The sequence below is a fragment of the Manduca sexta genome, chromosome 11, assembly GCF_014839805.1.
Source record: "Manduca sexta isolate Smith_Timp_Sample1 chromosome 11, JHU_Msex_v1.0, whole genome shotgun sequence".
NCBI classification, from domain to species: Eukaryota; Metazoa; Arthropoda; class Insecta; order Lepidoptera; family Sphingidae; genus Manduca; species Manduca sexta.
Genome location: NC_051125.1, coordinates 1 through 22,037, shown reverse-complemented (window position 1 = coordinate 22,037; position 22,037 = coordinate 1). Strand labels below are relative to the sequence as shown.

General features: G+C 36.3%; 2 protein-coding genes across 5 annotated transcripts; one reads left to right on the top strand and one right to left on the bottom strand.

Moving 5' to 3' along the window:
* On the top strand, positions 1–14,812 carry LOC115445810 (the record flags this gene model as incomplete). Of its 4 annotated transcripts, none has more annotated exon segments than XM_037437402.1 (9): positions 1–1,288; positions 3,006–3,030; positions 5,398–5,592; positions 6,028–6,172; positions 6,472–6,649; positions 7,088–7,228; positions 7,581–7,732; positions 8,436–10,077; positions 10,277–14,812. In XM_037437402.1, coding segments are annotated over 9 exon segments (4,426 nt in total), but the record flags the coding sequence as incomplete, so codon positions are not given.
* Positions 14,813–16,374: 1,562 nt separating this feature from the next.
* LOC119189006 (homeobox protein MOX-2-like) lies at positions 16,375–18,243 on the bottom strand (the record flags this gene model as incomplete). Its single annotated transcript, XM_037437502.1, has 3 exons — positions 16,375–16,470; positions 17,037–17,191; positions 18,059–18,243. Coding segments are annotated over 3 exons (436 nt in total), but the record flags the coding sequence as incomplete, so codon positions are not given.
* Positions 18,244–22,037: the final 3,794 nt, after the last annotated feature.

Below are 22,037 nucleotides of genomic sequence, written 5' to 3'. Positions count from 1 at the left end.
GATCTCCATAACTCCTCGGGTCATGACAGATAAGTCGAATATAAATGACATTAAAATAATTCCCAAACGGAAGTCCCGGGAGTCAATATCAAGAAAATCATCTGAGTCGACTAATGACGAAGACAAATTGACTATTATAGAGAAAATCAAAGCGCCATCGCATCCCAATTTGTCGCCGGCTGTTTCGATCTCGGCGACACCTGTTGCTATCAAATCTCCTGAATCCACGCCCATGGAAACTGAAGCATTGCCACCGCCACTAGAGAATATCAAACCTCTACCTCAAGATGCATCTCTGACTTCCGAAGTCTCGAAGATATGTAACATCAAACCGACTGAGGCATCTAAACCTGAACTGCCAAGTGCTGCAGAACCAATCAAAACAGAAACGGAATCATCAAGTGTAGAAAACAAAGTAGAGAATGTCGAAGAAAAAGTAGAAAAAACCACAGTTCCTGAAATTCCAGTTGAAGAACAAAAGGAGGCACAAATTGAGACTGAATTGAAATTGAAAGCCACAGTCGAGAGTGAAATCAAAGGTAAAACGACAGTCGAGAGTGAGTTCAAAGTTAAGGCGCCGGTCGAGACAGAAGTTAAAGTTAAAGGGCCGAAAACGAAATCAGCTCGAAACTCGACCGAGACGCAAGCCGGGCCGAGTAACTCGACTGTCGAAGTTGCCGACAAGAAGAAACGCAAAGACTTGGTTAGGAAAATTAGTACGACTTCGCAAAAAGACGTAACCGATGAAAAGACTGAAAAGGCCCAGAATGAACCAAACTGCGCCGACCGGCTCGTAACCAACGAGCCAGAGAAAGTTACAGAACAAGTGCCCACTGTTGAAGAAAAGCCTGTAGTGGCCGAACCAGAAAGCAAACGCGCCAAGAGTCCAAAGACCGCCAAAGTTGAGACACAGCCCGGTCCTAGCAATGTATTCAACGAGACGCCAGAAACTAAAAAACACAAGGAATATGTGCTGCGAACTCTTGGCTTGCTTACCCACAAGGCCGCGAAGGAGGCTAAAATCGAGAAATTGAAAGAAAAGGAGAGAATTTATGGGGGTATAATGTCAAATAAGAGTAAATCAGCCAAGGCTGGATTAGGCGATTACACTGGTACTCTAAAGACTGTAATAAAGTTGAATAGGGGGGCTGGAGACCGGGATAAGAAGAAGCAGAGGACCTCATTGAAGATGACGTTTCAGAAGAGCAAGTACCGTTCGGGGAAGCCGACGCCAGATGTCGGTGACGCCGCGAACGAAGACGAGTACTACACGATTGAGAGGCGCGAGGTGAGTCCATAATATTTTGCATTTTTATGTGTATAGTAGTTATTTGGTTTTGTTAGATTATTAATAATAAAATCTTTATTGATGATTATTTTGGGTAAGAATTAAGATTTACAAATTGCATTAAACAGCTCACTAAACTAATAGTTTTGATTTATAGATAATTGAGTTTGGCAGTTCATAAATTAATGACTAAGTATAGCACTTATACCTTGAACTAAACTTGTTTTGACATCATATATTGGAACAATGTTATGTCTCATTAATTTAGTAACTTTAAAGTAGACTTAACATTTTTTTTAAGCAATAACATAATTTAATTTATGTTATTACAAACACAATATAAATCTAGTTTCAGCTAACAATTTTTGCATATTAAACTTTATTAAATGTAGTATTTCTAATGTTTACTATCTTATTTTATTCAATGATAAATTTGTTGGATAGCTTTTATATGCTAAATCTATTTTCTTAGAATTTAATTCAATACTAAAATAGGGGTTTTAGGCATTTACATGAAAATAATTAACTATATGTCATATGTATCCTGCAATAGGTAGAAACTGCTGTCTCCATATATGTTTATGAAAATATATATTAAGTGTAAATTATGCAATCAATCTTTTCTTTTTTATAGAATAAAGGCTTTTAAATTCATCTTTAAAAGGCATTTTGAATGTAACATAAAGTTAATGATGGCAATTAATATAGTATTTGCTAATTTGATGGGAAATCTTTGCAAATACAAGAATAGAGAAATTGAAATCTAGCAATACATATTTTAGCTAAGAATATTTATCAATAATGACAGTTAGTACTCCCTGTGCCATAATAATGTCCAAAGAAAATAAAATATAAACAGATAATAGTTCCTTCTTCAAATATATCTTTTAAGAAAACCAATTCATCTTTTCTTAATATACCAATTTCACTAAATAAAATAGTGAAATTGGCAACAGAGTAGTATTTACATTTATTTTTTGGTTCACTGAATAAATTAAAGGGCCTCGGAATAAATTAGACATTTGAGTCAATCTTGATGATATCATCACCATGTACTCCAAGAGATGTCAATATAAATAAGAAAGGGATCTGGACTTTAATATTATAACAAAGAAATCTTATTACTTGTTATATCTGATAAAATACTGCATATTTTATTTAAACTAATTAAATATTTTGATGGTCCCCAAGAACAAAATCTCATCTGCAAAATATATAGTTGCAGTATGAAGGTTTTAAGTTAACTGAAAATATAAAAATTAATTACTCATCTCAAAATATAAATTAAATTATTTTTTGATAATAATCAATAGTTTATAAATAAGTAACTGATATTTATATTTTCACTTTACTTAAAAGTTTCATACTGCAACTAGACATTTTGCAGATGATATTTTGTTCTTGGGGACCATTGATTTGTGTTGTTTATTCCTAGAAATCAAAGTTAATCAAAATTGTCATTGAATATATAACTAAAATATAACACGGAGTATATCTTCTAGTATGGTAATAATTTAAAACTTCAGGTATTAATGTGTCCAAACGATTTCTCCACACAATATGTCAATAAATCAGTTGTAATTTCAAATTCATTCAATCAGAATTCTGCTCAAACCTATTATCATTCATTCACTATACCTAAAGACTGTATGTCATGGAAATGTTTGACTTATGTGATCTCTGTGTTGACTTGCTAACATGTGTGTGTTGTCTACAGGGCGTGGCAGGCGCAGCGACAGACGGTGGGCACAGAAAGTCACATTACAGTAATCGTCTTAACAACCATGGTGTGTGGACACTTTAACTCGACCGCGATCACACGCCGAGTGCAAACATACATACAAATATCATCTTAGTAGGACGGTCTCAGGTCATACAGTCTTAGTAATTATTGTAGTATATCCTTTTGTCGTGTTGACATTTTGGAATTAAAAAGCTTACTATTATTTATGAAATGTAAAGCCAACTTTAGAGGAGAATAGTAAGGATTCCTTTACTAAAACAAATTGGCATTACTCGTACACCCATTTAGTTTGAAATGAATTTGTTTAAAACTAATGCTGACTGGTATAATGGCACTTAAATTCTGAAGAGTTAGAGTTTATACTTATTTAAACAATCAATATATTGAATTATGGTTTACCAGTCTTTGGTATTTTGAATAGGAATTAGGTTTTGTCTAAATTAACATTTCAGAGGATGCCAAAACACAATGTTAATTTTGTAGATATAGCCAAAACCAACTCCTAAATAAATAAGAAAAATCACTTAAAAATAAGAAATAATGAATTGTAAAAATATGTTTGCACTCGGTTAGAATTAAGTCGGATTTTTGAAGCATTTTATTTGGCGCTTTGATTTTTTTATCTTCTTATTTACAAAATTATTACAATAACTTCGTTAAAATCCGACAATAGTCACTCCACCTTAAACCTTTACAAATAAAACACAAAAAGGTTAAATGTGGTGTGTTATTACTAATTATATCGACGTAATATATTAACAGGTTAAGGGTTCCACCACATATTTGTACAGGGTAATTAGATTTATATAAAAAAATCACTGTAAAAAATATTGAATTTTTTAGTTTGATAGTATTTTTCCTTTTTTTTGTGTCAAAAAAATTCAAAACCTTAAACAGTTAATTTTTGGCTGCTTGTTATTATATGTTTTGTTTTTATTTCTTATTCTTTTTACCAACATATGTCAAATCTAATTTACCCTCTACAAAAACAAATCATGTTTTTGTCTAAACGATTGTCACTGCTTCAATTCTGAAGATGATTTTCTTTATGAAATTATAGTCTCTTTAGGAAGAACCCAGCAATTGTCGTAGACTGGTATAATTACAACTGTTCAGTAATTGCCTGCTAAGCTTCTGTTTGCCAAATATCTGTGCCGTCCCATACCTGTTGCATATTTCGCGTCGAGTTTATTTTTAGTCCAAAGAAATTTATCTTCAGAATTGCATGGGTACAAAGCAGGTGATGGGCTACTAGTAAGATCCATTGAATTACTACACAAATAAGTTTTTATTGTCTATAGATGAGAGTTATAATCTCTTGATTACACTTGATTTTGACAGTTGTGAGTCAAGTAAAGCTGCATCAGATTTTTGCGTTTAAGCCACAGAGCCAAGTATCAATTTTATAACTGCATCATTTATGGGCAATAAAAATAATGCATGACAAACATTTCGCAATGGCTTTTATGGCCAATACTTTATTTTATAACGTAAAATTCTCAAAATTAGCTATAAAACATCTATTTTGAAGTCTGTCATGACTAAAAATATAGATAAAAAATTAACACTTCAAAATTAAGCTCGCGTCGACATTATTTTTTTCGTTTGATAAGATAAAATCTCTAATCCCACTCAATCAGATAAGCTACGGCGTGAACAAAAGATTACTCAAGTTCAAAATTAAGTGCGGGTTTTAAACCATTTGTTAACGTTAAGTGCTAATACGCGAAATTTGTTGGCTGCCACTTGTAAAATTAAAACTAAAATCGGTAGGAATATTGAGCTCTTGCTTATTAAAAAACACTAGCTTTTACAAATACTTTTTACCAATCGCAAGGCTTACAAACTATTAGCCATTAGTTAATTATTTTTATATAAAGAATTAACCAGATGTTGCAACAAAGAGTAAGTAAGTCTTATATTAGTAATTACTAACAACTAGACATAATTTTTTTGCATACCTTGTCCAATTATGAAAAAAATGGGCAGAATAGTGTGAGAGGGATAAACCGATATCGCGGCCTCTAGTCAACTCTTTCTAGTAATCTGATCCACCTAACAACAAGCTTGCAAGACATACTTGCATTATAATATGTCCCAAAAAGGCAAATATAAGTGGCCCCTATAGTGTGGGTATTACTTTATCCAATGTCTATGGTAGCCTGACCAAGAGAATAAAAAATCTCGCCCCGTTTTAATAACAAAATGTGGAACAAATTTCTTGTAATGGCAATGTTAACTTTGAAACGCAAAAGCAAGCGTGGCGCCCTGAAAGCAGGTTTTTTATTTTCTGGTCAGCCTATAACAACTAACTTTAATATTTCTAAAATGTTCACAATTTAACCAACAATGTTTTTAGAAACAGAAGCTGTCCCGGAACCTGCTGAAGCTAAGGAAGGCAACCTGGTGATCCCGGAGAAGGCGTCTTCCTTCAGCATCCATCCTGGGAGGCTGTGCATGGACCAGTGCTTCTACTGCGGCGGCAAGTTCGGCCTCTTCGATACGCCGTGCCACATCGCGCAAATCAAAAGCTCTGAGAGGCAGAAGAAGATTCTCGACAGTGAGTTACTTTTATCTTCTTTTTTATAAAACTTCGATGGGGAAGTTGTATGAGCATGTTTGCTGAGGTTTTGGGTTCGAGTCTGGGTTGAGTAAAATGATATTGGGATTATAGAATCTGCCAAGGGTTTGGTATCGTGTCCAGAAAATACAGTGGCTCATGAAGTGTGTCGCGATCCGGGATCAATCCGTGTATGTTCGGTTCAAACAGGCCTCGCCTATATATTTGTGTATATAGGCGAGGGATAATCGTCTCTCGTCAGTTCACAGTATCTGGACCCCACTCTTACCATGATCTTGCCGCGCCATATATAGAAAGAAAAGATCTGACTGTATATATTGTTTAGTTTTATTAAATAGACTTAGCATAAAAGTAATTTTCTGTTAGTTATATATTGCGTATGTTCATGTTATTAAAAGCTGTGTTGTTGTGCAGACGAGGAGAAGCTGACGATCGACAGCTGCCTGTGCGACGCGTGCTACCGCCACGTGGACCGCCGCGCCAACTGCCCCTCCTACCGCAAGCGCCCGCCCGGCCGCCAGCCCGACGCGCCGCCGGGGCAAGGAGACAACAACCTTGTGTACGGAACGATTTCTTTAATACCCTACAATGGCAGACGAGTTGACAGTGCAGTTATTGGTAAGTGGTCACCCTTGCCATGGACACCGGCAATGCTAAGGCACAGCCAAGCTGGTCATATTACTGATGGTAATATATGCATCCTGAAAACCCATCATATTGGCCCACATGTGTCGCGATCCGGGATCGGGAGGTAATCTATCAATCAGTATAATACACTCCAATGACACGCCATTAATTATCAGGAGCATCGACACGGCCCATTTAAAAAAAGTATCTATCTAAGTATATCGTCTCCAGGCAAACAGAGAAGCCAGTGAGCCCTCCGCTAGAAGAGGAAAGCGAGGAGGAGCCTACCACTCCGGGAGTGACGTCGGGGCGCGTGGCCACGTGTCACACGGAGGGTTGCGTCGCCGCCGCAGACTACTCCATACGACGGAAATGGCTCATTAAGATGAGGAGCAGTGTTAATAAAGTGGTATGTGATAGAGGACATTTGTTTTGGCGTTATTATAGTGTATGTAATATTATAGTTCAATTATCTAAAGCTGACTGTGGAAAACATTCACATCACGCATGTAGTGAATGAATATATGGTCAGTCGTTATGGCAACGCAACGCTCACACATCAAAGTAATATAGCATGTTCTGTTTGCACCTACGCATTTGTTCCTTAAATTATAATATGATTATATGCTGTGTAATTTTTATTTGTGAGTACTATGAATGCCAGCTTTATTTAATCAGATCGTTTTTAAATCCGATAATTTCAGCTTCAAACTTATAGGTATTAAATATGAAAATGTATGGGCCTTCTTTCTATAAACAAGCTTACTATAACTGGCGTACACTTAAAAATACAAACGCTTTCAAATGAATATCCTCTTTATTAAGATGAATGTGTTTTTGTGTGCAGTTGAAGCTGAAGTGCGACTACCCGGGGCTGCACACGCTGCCGCTGTGCGCCGCCCACCACCGTGCACTCGCGCCGCTCATGGCCTGCGCGCTGTGTCGCCGCCGCCTCACCAAGCACCACAACCTGCACTTCATCAACCACGTCAGTACACTATGCTCTACGCTTCAGTCTCTCGAGGAAGGGATTCCATTTGGCTACATATTGTCGCTCAATATACTCGCCTGACGATCAAATAACAAGCGATTGACGAGCGATTTGATAACGCGTTTACAACTACATGTATTTTAGTCGGGGCGTATACTAAGTAACACGCGATTTTAGTTGCTCTAGTGCTGAGTGAAACTCTAAGCTCCTAAACAACTACTTACAGAGGACCATGAACAACTAACTTACTTAACACCAAACCAACCAAACATAAAACCAAATAAAAAAAACAACGAATTCTTGAAAATAAGATTTTGTAACTAAATATAACGTTTTATCTTATTGTCAGGGCTTCCTGGAACTGAACCCGCTCCTGACCCGCGAGGGCGTGCCGGTGCAGTTCAGCGAGCGGCCGGTGCTGTGCAAGGGCTGCCGGTACTACTGCACGCTGCTGCAGCGGCCCGGACACAACGACCACTACGCGCGAGCATACCGGAGGAAGTGAGTAGGACCTAGCTCAAACATTGCAATAATAACTTTTTGTCACTAAGAGAGGATTAATTGTGGCCGTTTCCATGTCGCCACGAGTTCGAGAATAAATCAATCAAAATAAGAAATTTGATAAAAAATAATTCTCTGATTGGTCAATTTTTGCGATGGATTGAATGAAGCGATTGCGTTCTTTTAATCAAATCGGCGGATTATTGGTAAATTGATATAATACACAATTTTAGGGGTTGTTTCACAAGATTCATGTAAATTTTATTTGTCAGTTATCGTATTAAACAAATATCAATCACAGATATTGTTAGTCTTTGGTTTATTCACTCTGCACTACACAAAATATGAAGATGTTACAGCTATTTGCCTTCTTTAACTGTATCGTCACGTCACGCGAGTCACGTTGTGGCGTAGAAATAGGATATTTTTATAATTACAGTTGATCCTCTAGGTTGAGTTCAAATAGCATGATTATCTAAAAATATACAAATGATTGCGTGACCAGGAAATCAAATGTACAACTTCCCAGCTTGTAGTCAATTTATAATGTAATTTATGCATATTTATTTTTAGTTACTTTTACGGTTCAGTCAAATGATATCAAATTTTATAACCTCATTAAACTTTGTCATTTAAACAGTCTTAAAAGCAATTTTAAATTAATCAATGTCAGTCCCATAAACTTGTAAATCATGTATTCCAGATTACTACAAGTTTACAACATAGAAGTCCCACCGGAACCTGAACACGAAGGTGAAGAAATGACAACACTAGAGGACCCCAACAATCTAATCAAACCAAGTAAAAAGAAGCAGAGAACCAAATCCAAACAGAGAAAGTCCACTGAGCCTGAACAGAGTAGTGAATCTTCAGAAAAAACTAATGAGAGCACTCCAGAGAAGGAAAAGATACACGATGACAGCGAGCCTTCGAAGGAATCCACAGCTCTTAGAGAAGAGGAAGATATAGAAAGCCTTATATCGTCTAATAAGATTCTAGTGCCGGGCGCAGTGAAATCGAACGAGTCGATGACACAGAGTGACGGGTCTGAGAATGAAAACGTATGCGAGTTCGACACACCATTCCTACATGTAGATAAACAGACAGAACTACAGTACCTCCTGCAGAAGCAAAACAACCCCGCACAGTTCCTACCGAAGACGCCGAACTTGACACAAAAACAGAGGAATATAATGAAAATACAAAACGTTTCGGGTGTACAAAAACCGGGTCAACAACACAGAATTAGTGAAAAGAATGCGAAGAAAATACACAAAATAGGACAAATGGCTGTGCAGAAAGACAAAATACGTAGAGAGGACGATGACGACAGATCTCGAGATGGGATTCCCATACTTAAAAATATTAACTTGAATGACGAATGTACAATAGAAACAATACCTAACAAGAGAACTGCAGACATAAACACACTGAAAAACAAATGGCAGTTGTCGGAAAGCTTCACTCAAGTTAAGAAGAATTTGAGTGAGCTTTCAAAGAAGTTGACAATAGAGAAAGATCCAAAGAAACCATCAGAGGCGAAATATTCGAATCCGGTGAAGAGACTAGAAACAAACCCGTCGATATCAGTGCGGGAACTGTTCCCGGGAGAGGAAGAAATGAATTTACAGTGCAACATTGAGTTTAACAATGTTAAAGGTGTAACTCCGGAAGGCTGGGAAAAGTGTAACACAATGATCCAGTACGATGTTGAGACGCGGAAGCTCTGGACGGAGCTGCAAAGGCCTTACGGCAACCAGTCCAGTTTCCTTAGACACTTAATTTTACTGGAAAAGTATTTCAGGAGTGGCGACTTGGTTTTGTCTCATAACGCGTCTCCCCACGCTGCGAATTACAGCGATTCTGTCCAAAGTAGGTTACGGGCGTATGACAATGTTGTCAACGATACACCAAGACGGAACGAACCAGCAATAAGCTTGATAGAGTTCCGCAAAAAGCCTTCGATGAACGGTAAGAGTTTACTCAAGTCAAATCAAAATGAACCGGAGAAGGATACTAAGAAATTCATGCCCCCGCCGCCGATGCTTCCAAAACCGAAGGTGGTGAAGGAAAAGCAGAAATCGAAGCCCTTACCTCCCGAGCTGATTGCAATTAATACTCCTAATGCGCAAGGAAGGAAGGCGATCCAAAATGTGTTACATAATATTCAGCAACTGGTGAAGGGTGTATCGGCGTCAGATCCTACTGAGGTCGCCGCCGCGCCTCTTCCGCCTCCCAAGTTTGAAGCACATAAGGAGAAAAAGGAGAGTCCAAAAACGGAAACTCCCAAAAAGATAAAGGCTACAAGCAAGCCTTGGAGGCCTACATTGATGCCTATTACACAGGTTAGTTTGCAAATGAATACATGTTATAGTCTAATACATAGAGTTAAATTATATATCTATTTAGCTTTTACCATCTCATCTTCACAGTTTCATAAGTTACTTCTAAAACGTCTTCATGAAAAAGTCCTGATAATTTTCATCTCTAATCTATTTTAATAGCTATACACTTTGATTATAATGCTTTTTTTTTAATTTCCAGGAAAACTTAGCCAAAATCGCCCGCGAGCCGACACAAGTCGCAGTGGACGGACGAACTCTCCCCAGCCTGGTGCAGGTCATGTCCTCTGGCAAGCGGTACCACATCACGCTGCAGGACTACAACAAGATGTGCATCATGAGGCGAGAGAAGCTTCAGCAGCTGCGCGAAGGAGACAAGAAGAGGAACTCCACGGAGGAGACCACGGTCGTCACAGAGATACAACCCTCAACCATGCTTGGCAATGGAGGCACAGTCGTCCAAAACATTGTCGAAGAGAGACAGGAAAAGAAAGAAGTACCAGAACTAGGACAGATCGGAAATGCAGCAACTATACTGAAGAATGCTTGCTTGAAGAACATAACGATAGCTCCCATCCCGCCGAAGACGGCGACCGTGACGTCGATGACGCTCGCGTCGCCTGTGGTGACGTCACCGTCCCTGCTGGTCACGTCCACGCCCATCAAGATCCCACAGCTGGGCTCGGCGGTGTCCATCACGAGCGAGACGGTGCTGACTCCGAACGCGGTGCCGGCGCAGCTGATGATGCCCAAGATCCCCAAGTCGCTGACGGTGATCCCGCAGACGATCATGGGCGGCACGGTGACGACGGCGGTGAGCACGATGGCGGGCGGAGTGGTCCCCGACCCGCAGCGTCCATAACGAAGCATCATCGTCGTGGTGGTGTAGCGGCGGCGGCGGGCGGCGTCGCGCGCGACCACGTGACCACGGACCATACTGTACATTGTAGACATGCAATAGTGAGAAGTGAGCCTTAGTATCTGTACGCGTGTATATACTAGTGTTAGTGAGGACGAGCTGTGAATATGGAACCGAGCGTTAAATACATTACTCTTAAATTAGGTTTTTATTTTATTTTTCATTATTTCGTTTGTGCAAATGATATGACGGCCGTGTTGTGGCTTTGTGCGGATCCCTTTTGTTCATTTAAATCTAGACGTGTTAAGGTATTGGGTCCAATAATGGAGCTTACAATAATGTCTAAGGAATCTGACAGATGAATTTAAGTTGAGGAAGTTTGAACTCTATAATAGTCCAATAAGCTCCATTTTAAAGTTTTATTTCTGAACAAAGACATTTTATAAATAAATTTCATAGCCCATATTTGTATTTAAATGACAGCATAGCGTGAATAAAACATTAAATTATTTATAGAGATAATGCTTAGTTCTTTTTATATGAACAACTCTGGAGCATCATTCTGTCAATATGAAAAAATAATTAAATAAATCAAAATATTTATATTGAAAACCAATTTCATGTTATTATTTTTCATTAAAATAGGACTATCAAGAAGAGACTTAGATATCTAACAAAAGAATGAATAGAAACCATTCATAAGTGTTTAATTTTAGCCAAAAGCCAATGCAAAAAAATTCATTATGGCTGAAAAAAGTTAATAACATAGCATATAAAATTCAACCTTATCTACTTTCACATTCGTCTAATAATAAAACTAAACACACGTGGTTCCCATCAGTCCTACTTTTCCTGCTAAGTTAATATCACTCGTAAGAAAATTATTGAAGGTTGAGTTTCCATTGATATTTCAATTTTGCTCTTAATACAGTTCCCAATGTCCTATCCTCTATGTAATACATGAGATATAAATAGGAAGTTTCGTTTCTAACTTCATAGAATAATAAGAATTACTAACATATTCATTCATTTTCATCGGCCAATGCATCAGTTTTTCACATTGGTATCAAAATTCTCTAGTCAGGCTCTATTGTGCATTTATAATTTATTTTTCAATCCAAAAAAACGCTTCGCCTCGTATCATTTGTATAAAATAATCGTATAACTGTAAAATATAGAATAATTAGTGATTAATTGAAGATATCACTCGATCATATTTTTCCATGGTTATTATATTTAAGGTACATCCATAATTGCACTAAAAGGTAGATAAATTATTTTTACAGCTTATAGGAAAGGATTAAACTAATTGATCTTGCAACCAATGTTGGTTACAATCGATTAAAACTAAGTTTATCGATTAACTAATCGAAATTGGTCGCGACGTAGTTAATGAACCATTATCGTATTAGGCACAAACGTTAAAAATATTTTTCCATTTGTAATTTCTTTGCGAATCGTACTCATGTCGAGATATTAAGAGAAATACATATTTTTTGTGTTAAACGTTTACTACATTGACCGTGTATATAGTTCAAGTATGGTGTAAACAAATTTATGTCCGCTTGGAGAAAAATTTAAACAGAAACAATAAACATGAAGTATTTAAAAGTAATGGTGATTTTTGTGCCTGACAAATTATATAACGTGACCTGACCAGAGACTATAATAAATGGACGATAAAAGCCGCCATAACAACCCATGAACTTTAGTAGTTCTTTATATAAATTACATGGGGCTTTATTAAGGCATGTACACAGGCGAGTCTGAGAGAATACATTTAGTATAAGTGATAAATGGCTGACAGTATATTTTTCACTACAAAAGACTAGTTAACGTCTCAGAACAATGCTAGTCTAAAATACTGTGCCAAGCTTAAATCACTGCCCATTGCATTTGACTCAGAAACTAGCCAATTCAAATAAGGAAAGCTAACGTCATAATTACAACTGGCGTCATTTCCGTGTAACAAGTCAATTGACCCCAAGAGTTGGTAATATTTGTGCCTCGACCGAGGATATATTTTTTATAGACTCTGGAACAGGTGTACCACTGTAAATAATTCATTATAGCGCTAAAAATGAGAAATTCTGACGATTTTTATATATCTCTTGATGGCTCACGGTTGAAATTTTGTCCGTCTGTTTGTTGACTTTGACGTTTGGTTGGTGTAATTAGGACATTGCTCTTATATAGTGGCGAAAACGTACTAAAGGGTGGGTTGTAGAGTGTAGACCGAATAAATATATGGTATTACTAAGCGTACAATTTATGAGCTTTTACAAAACTTGTTACGTTTGATAATTTACGGCTTGAAATAGGATCATAATAGAATCGTTCACGTAATAATTTTATAGATTTTCAATTGCATTAGATTTTCTTTTTTCTCATAATTAATATACTTGGAATGTTGAAGATGTTTTAGTTTTGTAGTAAGAAATACCCGGAATACACCTTTTTGACCAAGCGGTTCAATTTACAAACTGTCCGAAGTGTAAACAACTCAATGGCATAAATGGTCTTATGTGACATTCGCATAGGTTTCCTATAAACTAGTTTATATTTTAATTATTTTATTTTAGAACCTACGGGCTACTTCAATAACTGCCTGTATTTCCGCAGTAAATACATATTAAGCGTTAGGCAACAAATTAGACATAGAGATTTCCATGTTCAGATATAATTAATAAGAATTTATAAATGTTCAAATTGAAACAGCAATATTAAAATCTAAGACATAAAGTACTTACAAACAGCAATAAAGATGGCGTCCATCATGTTTTATCGTTGTTCCCGCCATAATTGTTAAATTCATGTTTACCCTAATGTCCACGTCAAAGTGTACGAACCGACGGACGGTTGTGTTAAAATATTATATAATCTATATTGTTGAAGAATTAGTATTTTATTTTTGTCCAATAACAGAAAGTTAAAGATAATGTACAGTAAACTGCCGATTTGTTAAGGCGATGTTTCTTACCCGATTGCACGAAAGGATGTTTTCACGCAACAAAAGTAGTTTTTTTGTCCGCTTTTGCTGACATAATTATATTTTATTACGATTGCAGATTTAAAGTGCGAAATAAAATGAAAAAAATTACTAAACAGACTATCCTACAGCTACAAACTTGCATAATTTTTTTCTTGATTCAACTATCTGTGACGTGAATTTAATTCTGCGTCAAGAATTTCAAAAACATTTTTCATTGTAAGTCACACACGTCAATACTAATTAATAGTATTTTATATTAGAAACATATATTAAATCTTTTCTATTACGGTTGATTAATGTTTTATCGAGATTGGCAAATTTTTTGTTAAGCATGTTTACTGTTTAGGTAAGGTTTGTTAATTTTTTGACGCAGAAAATTTTAGTATTATAAAATTGTTTAATTTTTGCAGAATTTGAAACCACTTTCGTTGCAATTTTTAAAAACCAACGGCCTATTGTTGATTTTATTTTCGAAATTTGACGTAATTTATGGATCTTATCAAGATTAGGTTTTTTACAATTCAAGCAATAGATTTGAACAAGTGTCAATTACAAAGCATTCACATTTCTCCGTTTTCACAGGTAAAGGAACCAGAATGTTCAGCCAAAATGTAAAAAACATTGCTTTAACAAATCACAATTCAATGTTATACTTGCTAGTGTTGTAATTTGAAAGAATCATAAAAAAACATTGTTGTATCATTTTTATATGTTCGTATATATGAAGGGGCCGCGTTGGAAAATAGGCTGCACATAGCCCAGAAGTTTAGTTTATCTCCAAAGATAGCCTGGTAGTATACAATATTATTTAGTTTTTACGTTGGGCACGTTACTTTACACGTGCTAAAGGTATGAATTTGTGTAATAAACATATCCTTATCTCATGATTTGTGTGTTTTATTGATTACTCGCGGCTTCCTCGGCGAGAAACAGTTTTTCGGGCATAAAAAGTAACTTATACCCATCCCACAGTCTCAAAGTATCTTCATACCAAATTGCATTGAAATCAGTTAGGGTAGTTCCTTGTTTATCGCACCCAGACAGACACAACTGTTACTTTGTTTTATAATATGTAAGGGTGCATAGTTACCTATGAGTAATATTTGTCTGCCTACTCTTTTACAAATGGCGAGTTTAGTTGCCGTAGGTAATGGCCACCCGGCAATATTTGTAGCACAATATGTATAACCATATTGGATGTTATTGAAGGTCGAGGCAATTGTCCATCGCCTCGCCTAGGTAATACATGGCTAAATTGATAAACTTATCCCCGTGACGTAGTGGTTGATGAGCTAGTTATGAGACTAGAGGTCGTATGTTTAATGCGACACAAATATTTGTTCTAGATTCACAAAAAAGTAGATTACTTACTCATAGAAAAAATATATATGTCAATTTTTACTATTCACAATAGAATACATTGTTTTTATCGAGCAGTCAATATTCATGGGGCATATAGAATACAAACAATTAAAAAATAAATATATTTTATTTGATATTTAGCCTAAGATTTTGTACCTTTACGGTGTAGATTAATAAAAGGATTATATTACTAACCAAGTTATGTAACAAATTTATCACCTTTATGAACTAGGTATTTTTAAGATTGAAATTAGTTACAAATCTATATCAATAAAACTTTAATATGAAAGTTATTTCTAAAGAAGTAATTAAATTAAACCTGAAGACGATTTACACAAAACATATAAAATTAACTCAATATTTCAACATTAATTGACTTATGTAAATTGTTTAGATTAACTCGATGGGATCAACCACTCAAATTGTTGGACTTTCTCTTATTTAATTACTTAATGACACAAACCCTTACAAGAATTAACAACTAAACATTCGACAAGAAGTTTTCCGAATCGTCATGCTAACAAAGTACACAATCATCATATACCACCGCCCTGCGACGTATTTCATGGGCTGCAAGTTTTCTAAAAAATACAGCTTTGTTTGTGACATACGACGATAGTAAATATTTCGATGGCTCCTAAGTAAAATATAGTATCTGGAAAAATAGCAATATTCACTTTTAGCCTTTCGTTATCAAGGTACTGTTTATTACTAAACATATTAACTCAAAAGTTAAATGAAAAATAACTATTAAAAATCATTTACTATATTTTTTTATGGGTTGGGTAGTAAACAGTGCCTAGATAACGAAACGTTAAAAAGTAAATATCTCTATTTTTTCAGATACGATGGTTTACTTCGGAGCCACCGATATGTAGGTACTAAACTATAAAGTATATACTTAGATTTTTGTAATTAATTATTTATCTTTCTATTACATTATGATTTTTATATTATAATATATAACATGTTATACTATAATAAACATACGAATATTTAATCTATAGAGGAGGTACCTACTACCTACTTATTTTACATGGAATTACAATTTAATCTATGCTGCACTAGTATGAATGATTTTTAACGTTTACTCCATAGTACAATTTTCTTTCCTCTTGTTATGTTTAGAGGCGCCTTTGGTTCGCTTCCATTTCATTCTTCTGTTCTGGAACCACACCTTTACCTGATGATAGACAATAATATTTAAAAAAATACCTAAAAATACAAACGCTCGTTACACTGGAGTACGGGATATCACTCAGAGGCGGCTCTAGCTCATGCGCCGCCCGTGTGCAATCAATTCCTTCGCGCCCCTAGAAGACAATGGAATCTTTAATAAATTTGATACTTAATATTAAATCAAGTTATTGTGTAAAGAAGAAGCTCGACGGCCTTAGCACGGGCGCAGGTTGTTTGAGAGCGCCGGTGTCGCGAGCGACGCATCTCTCTTTGAAGGTGTCGTGTCTGGCGCTCCCTACCACACTACGCCCGTGTGCAGCGCACACTCCTGCACATGAGGTAAAGCCGCCTCTGATATCACTACACTAACAATTTACATTAATATGCAGAGTTGTTACAAATCTTCGTTAATGCAAAGTAAAAATAAATGGATGGATAAAGCACTGTTTCATGAACATTTTGACGACTGCCAAGTTTCAATGCACTTTACAGAATTTTTCAATTCGTATCAGTTCCTGAGATAAACGCGTTTAAACAAATTCTTCACCTTTATAACAAATTATTGATTACCTTTTGTCTTTCCGTGAGATGCAAAGCTACAGCGATTTCATATCTCCTGAGCCGTGTCAAGTAGTTGGCGCGCGCGAACTCAGCTTCTAGACTCTTGATCTGCGCTTTCGTGAATGCTGTGCGCTCCTTCCGCCCTCCAGCTGGTGAACGAATCTCTACATAAAAGTAAAATAAAATCGATTTGTTTAAAACATAAATCTTCTCTAGAAATCGTACTAGTCTCAGATAAAACGTTTTGGTCTAATTTTTCATTTTTACATAAATACATAAAAATTACCATCATGATACTAGTGTTACTATTACAGTTTGCCTGAGCAATAAAATTCAAAGTCAAATGAGTACGACAGTTGCAAGGTAGAAAGGTAAACATGATAGTCATAAACCGCACCTGCATCCAGGATGCCTCGCAAACAACGACAATAATAAAACTATTGGCGTAAACAAATGTAGCGCCGGCGCCGAGGCTCGTACATCTGATCGTAATCAGACAATGACTATTTGAATATTTACTTAGTATATTTTATCTGTGATTTATTATAGTTCTTAGTAAATTTTTTGGCTTGAAGTTGTCATTCACGTATGTAGTTCACTTGTAGATGTGTTAGATGTTACTACATCTATAGAGATGTAGAGACATTAATCTATCCGTGTTCGTAATTTCATCTGTTAAAAGTTTATTTATCAAATCGAAAATGTAACGCCGGGACTTTTATAATTAGTGATTTATTGTAGTAGGTAGATAATACCGTCGTCACATGTGCTCTACATTATACATAAAGAACTTGATATTCTACGGTAATAAAGATTGATCTAAATACTAATAAAAAAAGAAACAATAATCTTCATTATCTGATTTTTCTTAAACAAAATACCTATCATATTCGTACTTATAGAATAAGTGGAGAAGGAAAGTTAATTATTTTTTTACATATTTTGATAGTCTGGACTCCGCTTTCCATCAGATGCAGTGGGGTCGCTTTGCTGGGCCCCAAAAAAGTAGATAAATTTAAAACATGTCTTACCATCTTCACTAAAGTTCAAATTTGATGTTCCAGCTTCGTCCGTCTCTTCCTTCACCGTGACCTGGTTATCCTCTATGTCACCCCACCAATCCCCACTCTCATCCACTTCATACACATTTCTATCGGCCGACCGGTAGTCGTAGAAGAAAGGCATGTAATTCTGGGGAAGCACTCTTGCGTCACTTCTTGGGGTTGTAATCCACGTATTGTTCTAGATTTTCGGGATATTTCACGTTGTTCTCAATCGAAAAAGTTTGTTTTATGAAATCCATTTTCTATTGTTGCATTTAAATTTCCAGCTATTCAATTATTTTATTTGATGTCGAAGTTTATCACTTTAATCGTTCTTCATGAGTTATAAAATATTTTTTAAAAAATTCACTCATTAATACGCCAATGGTTGTGAAGATAACGCGTCCATCGTGTGTGGATTTCAGTTGTGTACAAATGCTGAAAGATTCCTTGCGTTCGCGCAGGGCGAGTAAGGCGGAGCTTCGGAACTGGGCGGGGAACGTACGTTCTATATGTCCCCTAATTTTGGTTTTGTTTTACTTTTATGTTGGTTTATGTGTTGTAAAATAAATATGTGTAATGGTGAGCATTGTTTTTCACGTAATTTATATTTTAAGGACAGTTATATGGGCAATACATAGACATTAGATTCAATGAAAAGTTTTGAATAATCCTTATTGTTAATGAAACAATAATTCTGATTGAATTCTTCATAAAACTTCAATTTAATGATTGTTCGACTTGTATTACTATTAAAAACATGTTAAAAACGTTAAAATTTTGTTGATAAAAGTATGTTTGATTTTGACGTGTTACTGTCAACCGCGTTAAATATTTGAATGAAATTTAAACATGACCGATCATGTCGTAGATAGTCGAAGTAGATGTCGAAGACTTTACTTTCATAGAGAAAAATATATAATAAAAGCTATAAGTAGGTATTCAATCTTACTAACTCTCACAGAAAACGGGGATTAGCAGATATTTGTTCATTTACAAGTTTTGATAAACAATACCTATACAGCATTCTATGCAAAACCGTGAGAGATTCTTCACAGCGGAAAGTGGGTGTTTATAAATCAATTAGTAAGTACTTACTGGTGATTTATTTGTTGGTCCGAGTGAGGACGCGTTAACATGGGCGCAGTGTTGGCGAAATACCCTAGGGAACGCCCTCTGCCCTCACTTTCCCACGGCGATACAAATTATCTACTATTTATTACTTTATCCAGTGGATTTTGGGATGAAGTTTGTTTCCGGGCTCGTCTTGGCATTTTGAAGTCATCTAAATATGACAAAATATCTAATAGAGTTATACTTAGTCATCACTTATCATTAGTTAGTTACCAACGAAAGCTTTTGGGGTTTTAATCGGTTTATGAATGATTAATTTAAATTCAATCCATGGCAAAGTATTTTTTTTTAATAACCGCGTTTTCATATACTTATACCTAGATATTTATATTGCAGAAGGCTGATTAACGTACAGTATCTTAACTTAAAACAATCACCGCTTCCTATCCGACAGTTACTTATAATGTTAGAGAAATTTTGAGTTTTAAAGGAGAGAGATTGGTCTATCGGTAAACTCACTGACCACTACCAGTAACTGCGTAAATTTGGCACTAAATCCTTAAGATCTTCATTTTAATTAGTAACATTACCTTTTCGATCTAACTACCGACGGTGTGGATGTATGACATGTACACAGATTGATACCGACATTTCGTATGCAGTTCTAAGTATTGATACAACGGATATGATAAGTTGTTCGGCTTGTGCTAGTGGTGCGCGAGACGCAGCGCCGGGGGACGTCCGACCTGATTACACGGGCCATAAGCTTCTTCCCTTTACCACCGCTGTGTATGTTCCATAGTAGCTAGCTGTATTAGCTGACAGTCTAAGAATATTTTGCCTTTACTCGATAGTTATGTTCTAATCTTTTCAGCCAATGTACAATGGATGAACAAATTCATATACTTAGTGATTGTTTTGTTTTGGTGCACAAGCGCCGCACAACGGTCTCAACTAGATAGTTGTTCCCTCACCCCGAGGCAACTCTGCACGCCCATGCTTGGGGACATTTGCCGCAGCCCTAGCACATGTGTCAGTGTGTATACCGTTCGGTTGTCAAACATATTAAGGCCTATGGGGCTCGTGAATTATTCTGGCCTTCTCCTCACCTCTAAAGTGGTCCTTTCCTTCCCTACTTCCCTCTCCCAGAATTCTCCCAAATTTCCTCCAGAGTTGTGCTAAGTCGGGACTAGTATCCCATTCGCATATTTCACAAAGTTAACTGCGGATTCCGATACACACAAACTACTAGGTAGTTCGTAAGAGCGACTGCATTAAATGCTATTAAATAAACATATAAACACACGAATTCATACCTCCACTTTTTAGAAGTTGGTAAAAAAGTCTATTGCGTTAACATCTCTGCAAGTTATGTTGTTCTTCAAACTGAAGCACAGCGCTGTTTGTACGCCACGTGGTACATATTCTGAAATTACCGAGTTATTTTTTTAACGAATTCCATAATTCAACCAGAACACCTCTTTATAACTTATCCGACTGCGCAAACGTCACGTGCCTCCCTTGTCCCAGTTTGTTTTGGCAGCTGCGCCTCACGACAACACTTTACAATATTATTTGCTTTTTTATAATGCACCAGTGATGATAGCCGGTTGATTCAGGAGTCGGAACCATTCTTCTGTCAATCGTTTTGTATTTTTTGTGAGGGATGGAAATTGGTGTTGGTTGACAAAATGAGTTGTAAATTGTAGATAATAATAATTAAAGTGTTTACTCACTGTTGTGTTCCGGTTAGGACATTGTAGCCAGTGTAACTACTGGACATAATAAGATTTAACATTTTGTCTTGGGATGGCGAGCGCAGTGGTATACCAAACAATACTTTGTAATTTAAGGTGTTGGATGGTGTTTCTGCTGTTTATGGGCGGTCGTATCACTTACCATCAGGCGAACGTCAAGCTCGTCTCGTCATTCAAAGAAATAAAATAAAAAAAGAAACTACTTAAGTAAATACCTACATATTACACTAGTATTGAGCGGCGATAGCCTAATTTGGTGTGGAACGGACTGCCGAGATGAATGTCCACAGGTACGAATCCCAAGGGCACACACCTATGACTTTTCAAAAACACTTAATGTGTGAATGCTTTGTAAATTATAGTTTGCTTTAACGGTGAAGGAAAACATCGTGAGGAAACCTGCATACCTGAGAAGTTCTCTAGACGAATTTTGGGGGTATGTGACGTCTACTAATCCGCACTAGGCTAGCGTGGTGGACTAAGGCCTAATCCCTCTCAGTAGTAGAGGAGGCCTGTGCCCCGTAGTGGGACAGTAAGTATATAATACAGGACTGATATTAGGTATATATATTGCGTAATATTTATTAAGTAAGTATTATAAGTAGGTAATTAAAAGACACCAACAGACAATGAGCGTCAAGTTCTATATAAATAGGTATGAACCTACTATAATTAAATAATGATTATGAAATATTTTGATCTTCGCCTAAATGGAACAGTCATGATTGTATGAATAAGAGCATAAAATGTTATAATTTTTGACATTGTATTTAGAGCGTATATTTTCTATCCGTAATGCGAGGACGGTACACATTGTTAGGGTTGCCTTCTTTAATTTTTCTTTAATAACAGACAGCTTGGCGTCTGTATGGTTATCGAGCAGAAAAATGATTTAGATTCAGAACTTTGATTACATTGAGATAACTTTAAATATATCTACCTAAGGAACAGTAGTTCGTAATCTTTAATTTGAATGATTCCAGTTCCAAAAACGATGTCTTAGTTGTTACTTATCTTTTACTTGAACTAACTGCACAAATTTGATGCAAACAGGGTCGCTTGATATTACTGCTAATGAGTAACAATACCAGAAGAATCGTAGACAGGTAAAAAATCGGGATTAGGAAGGAAGAGAA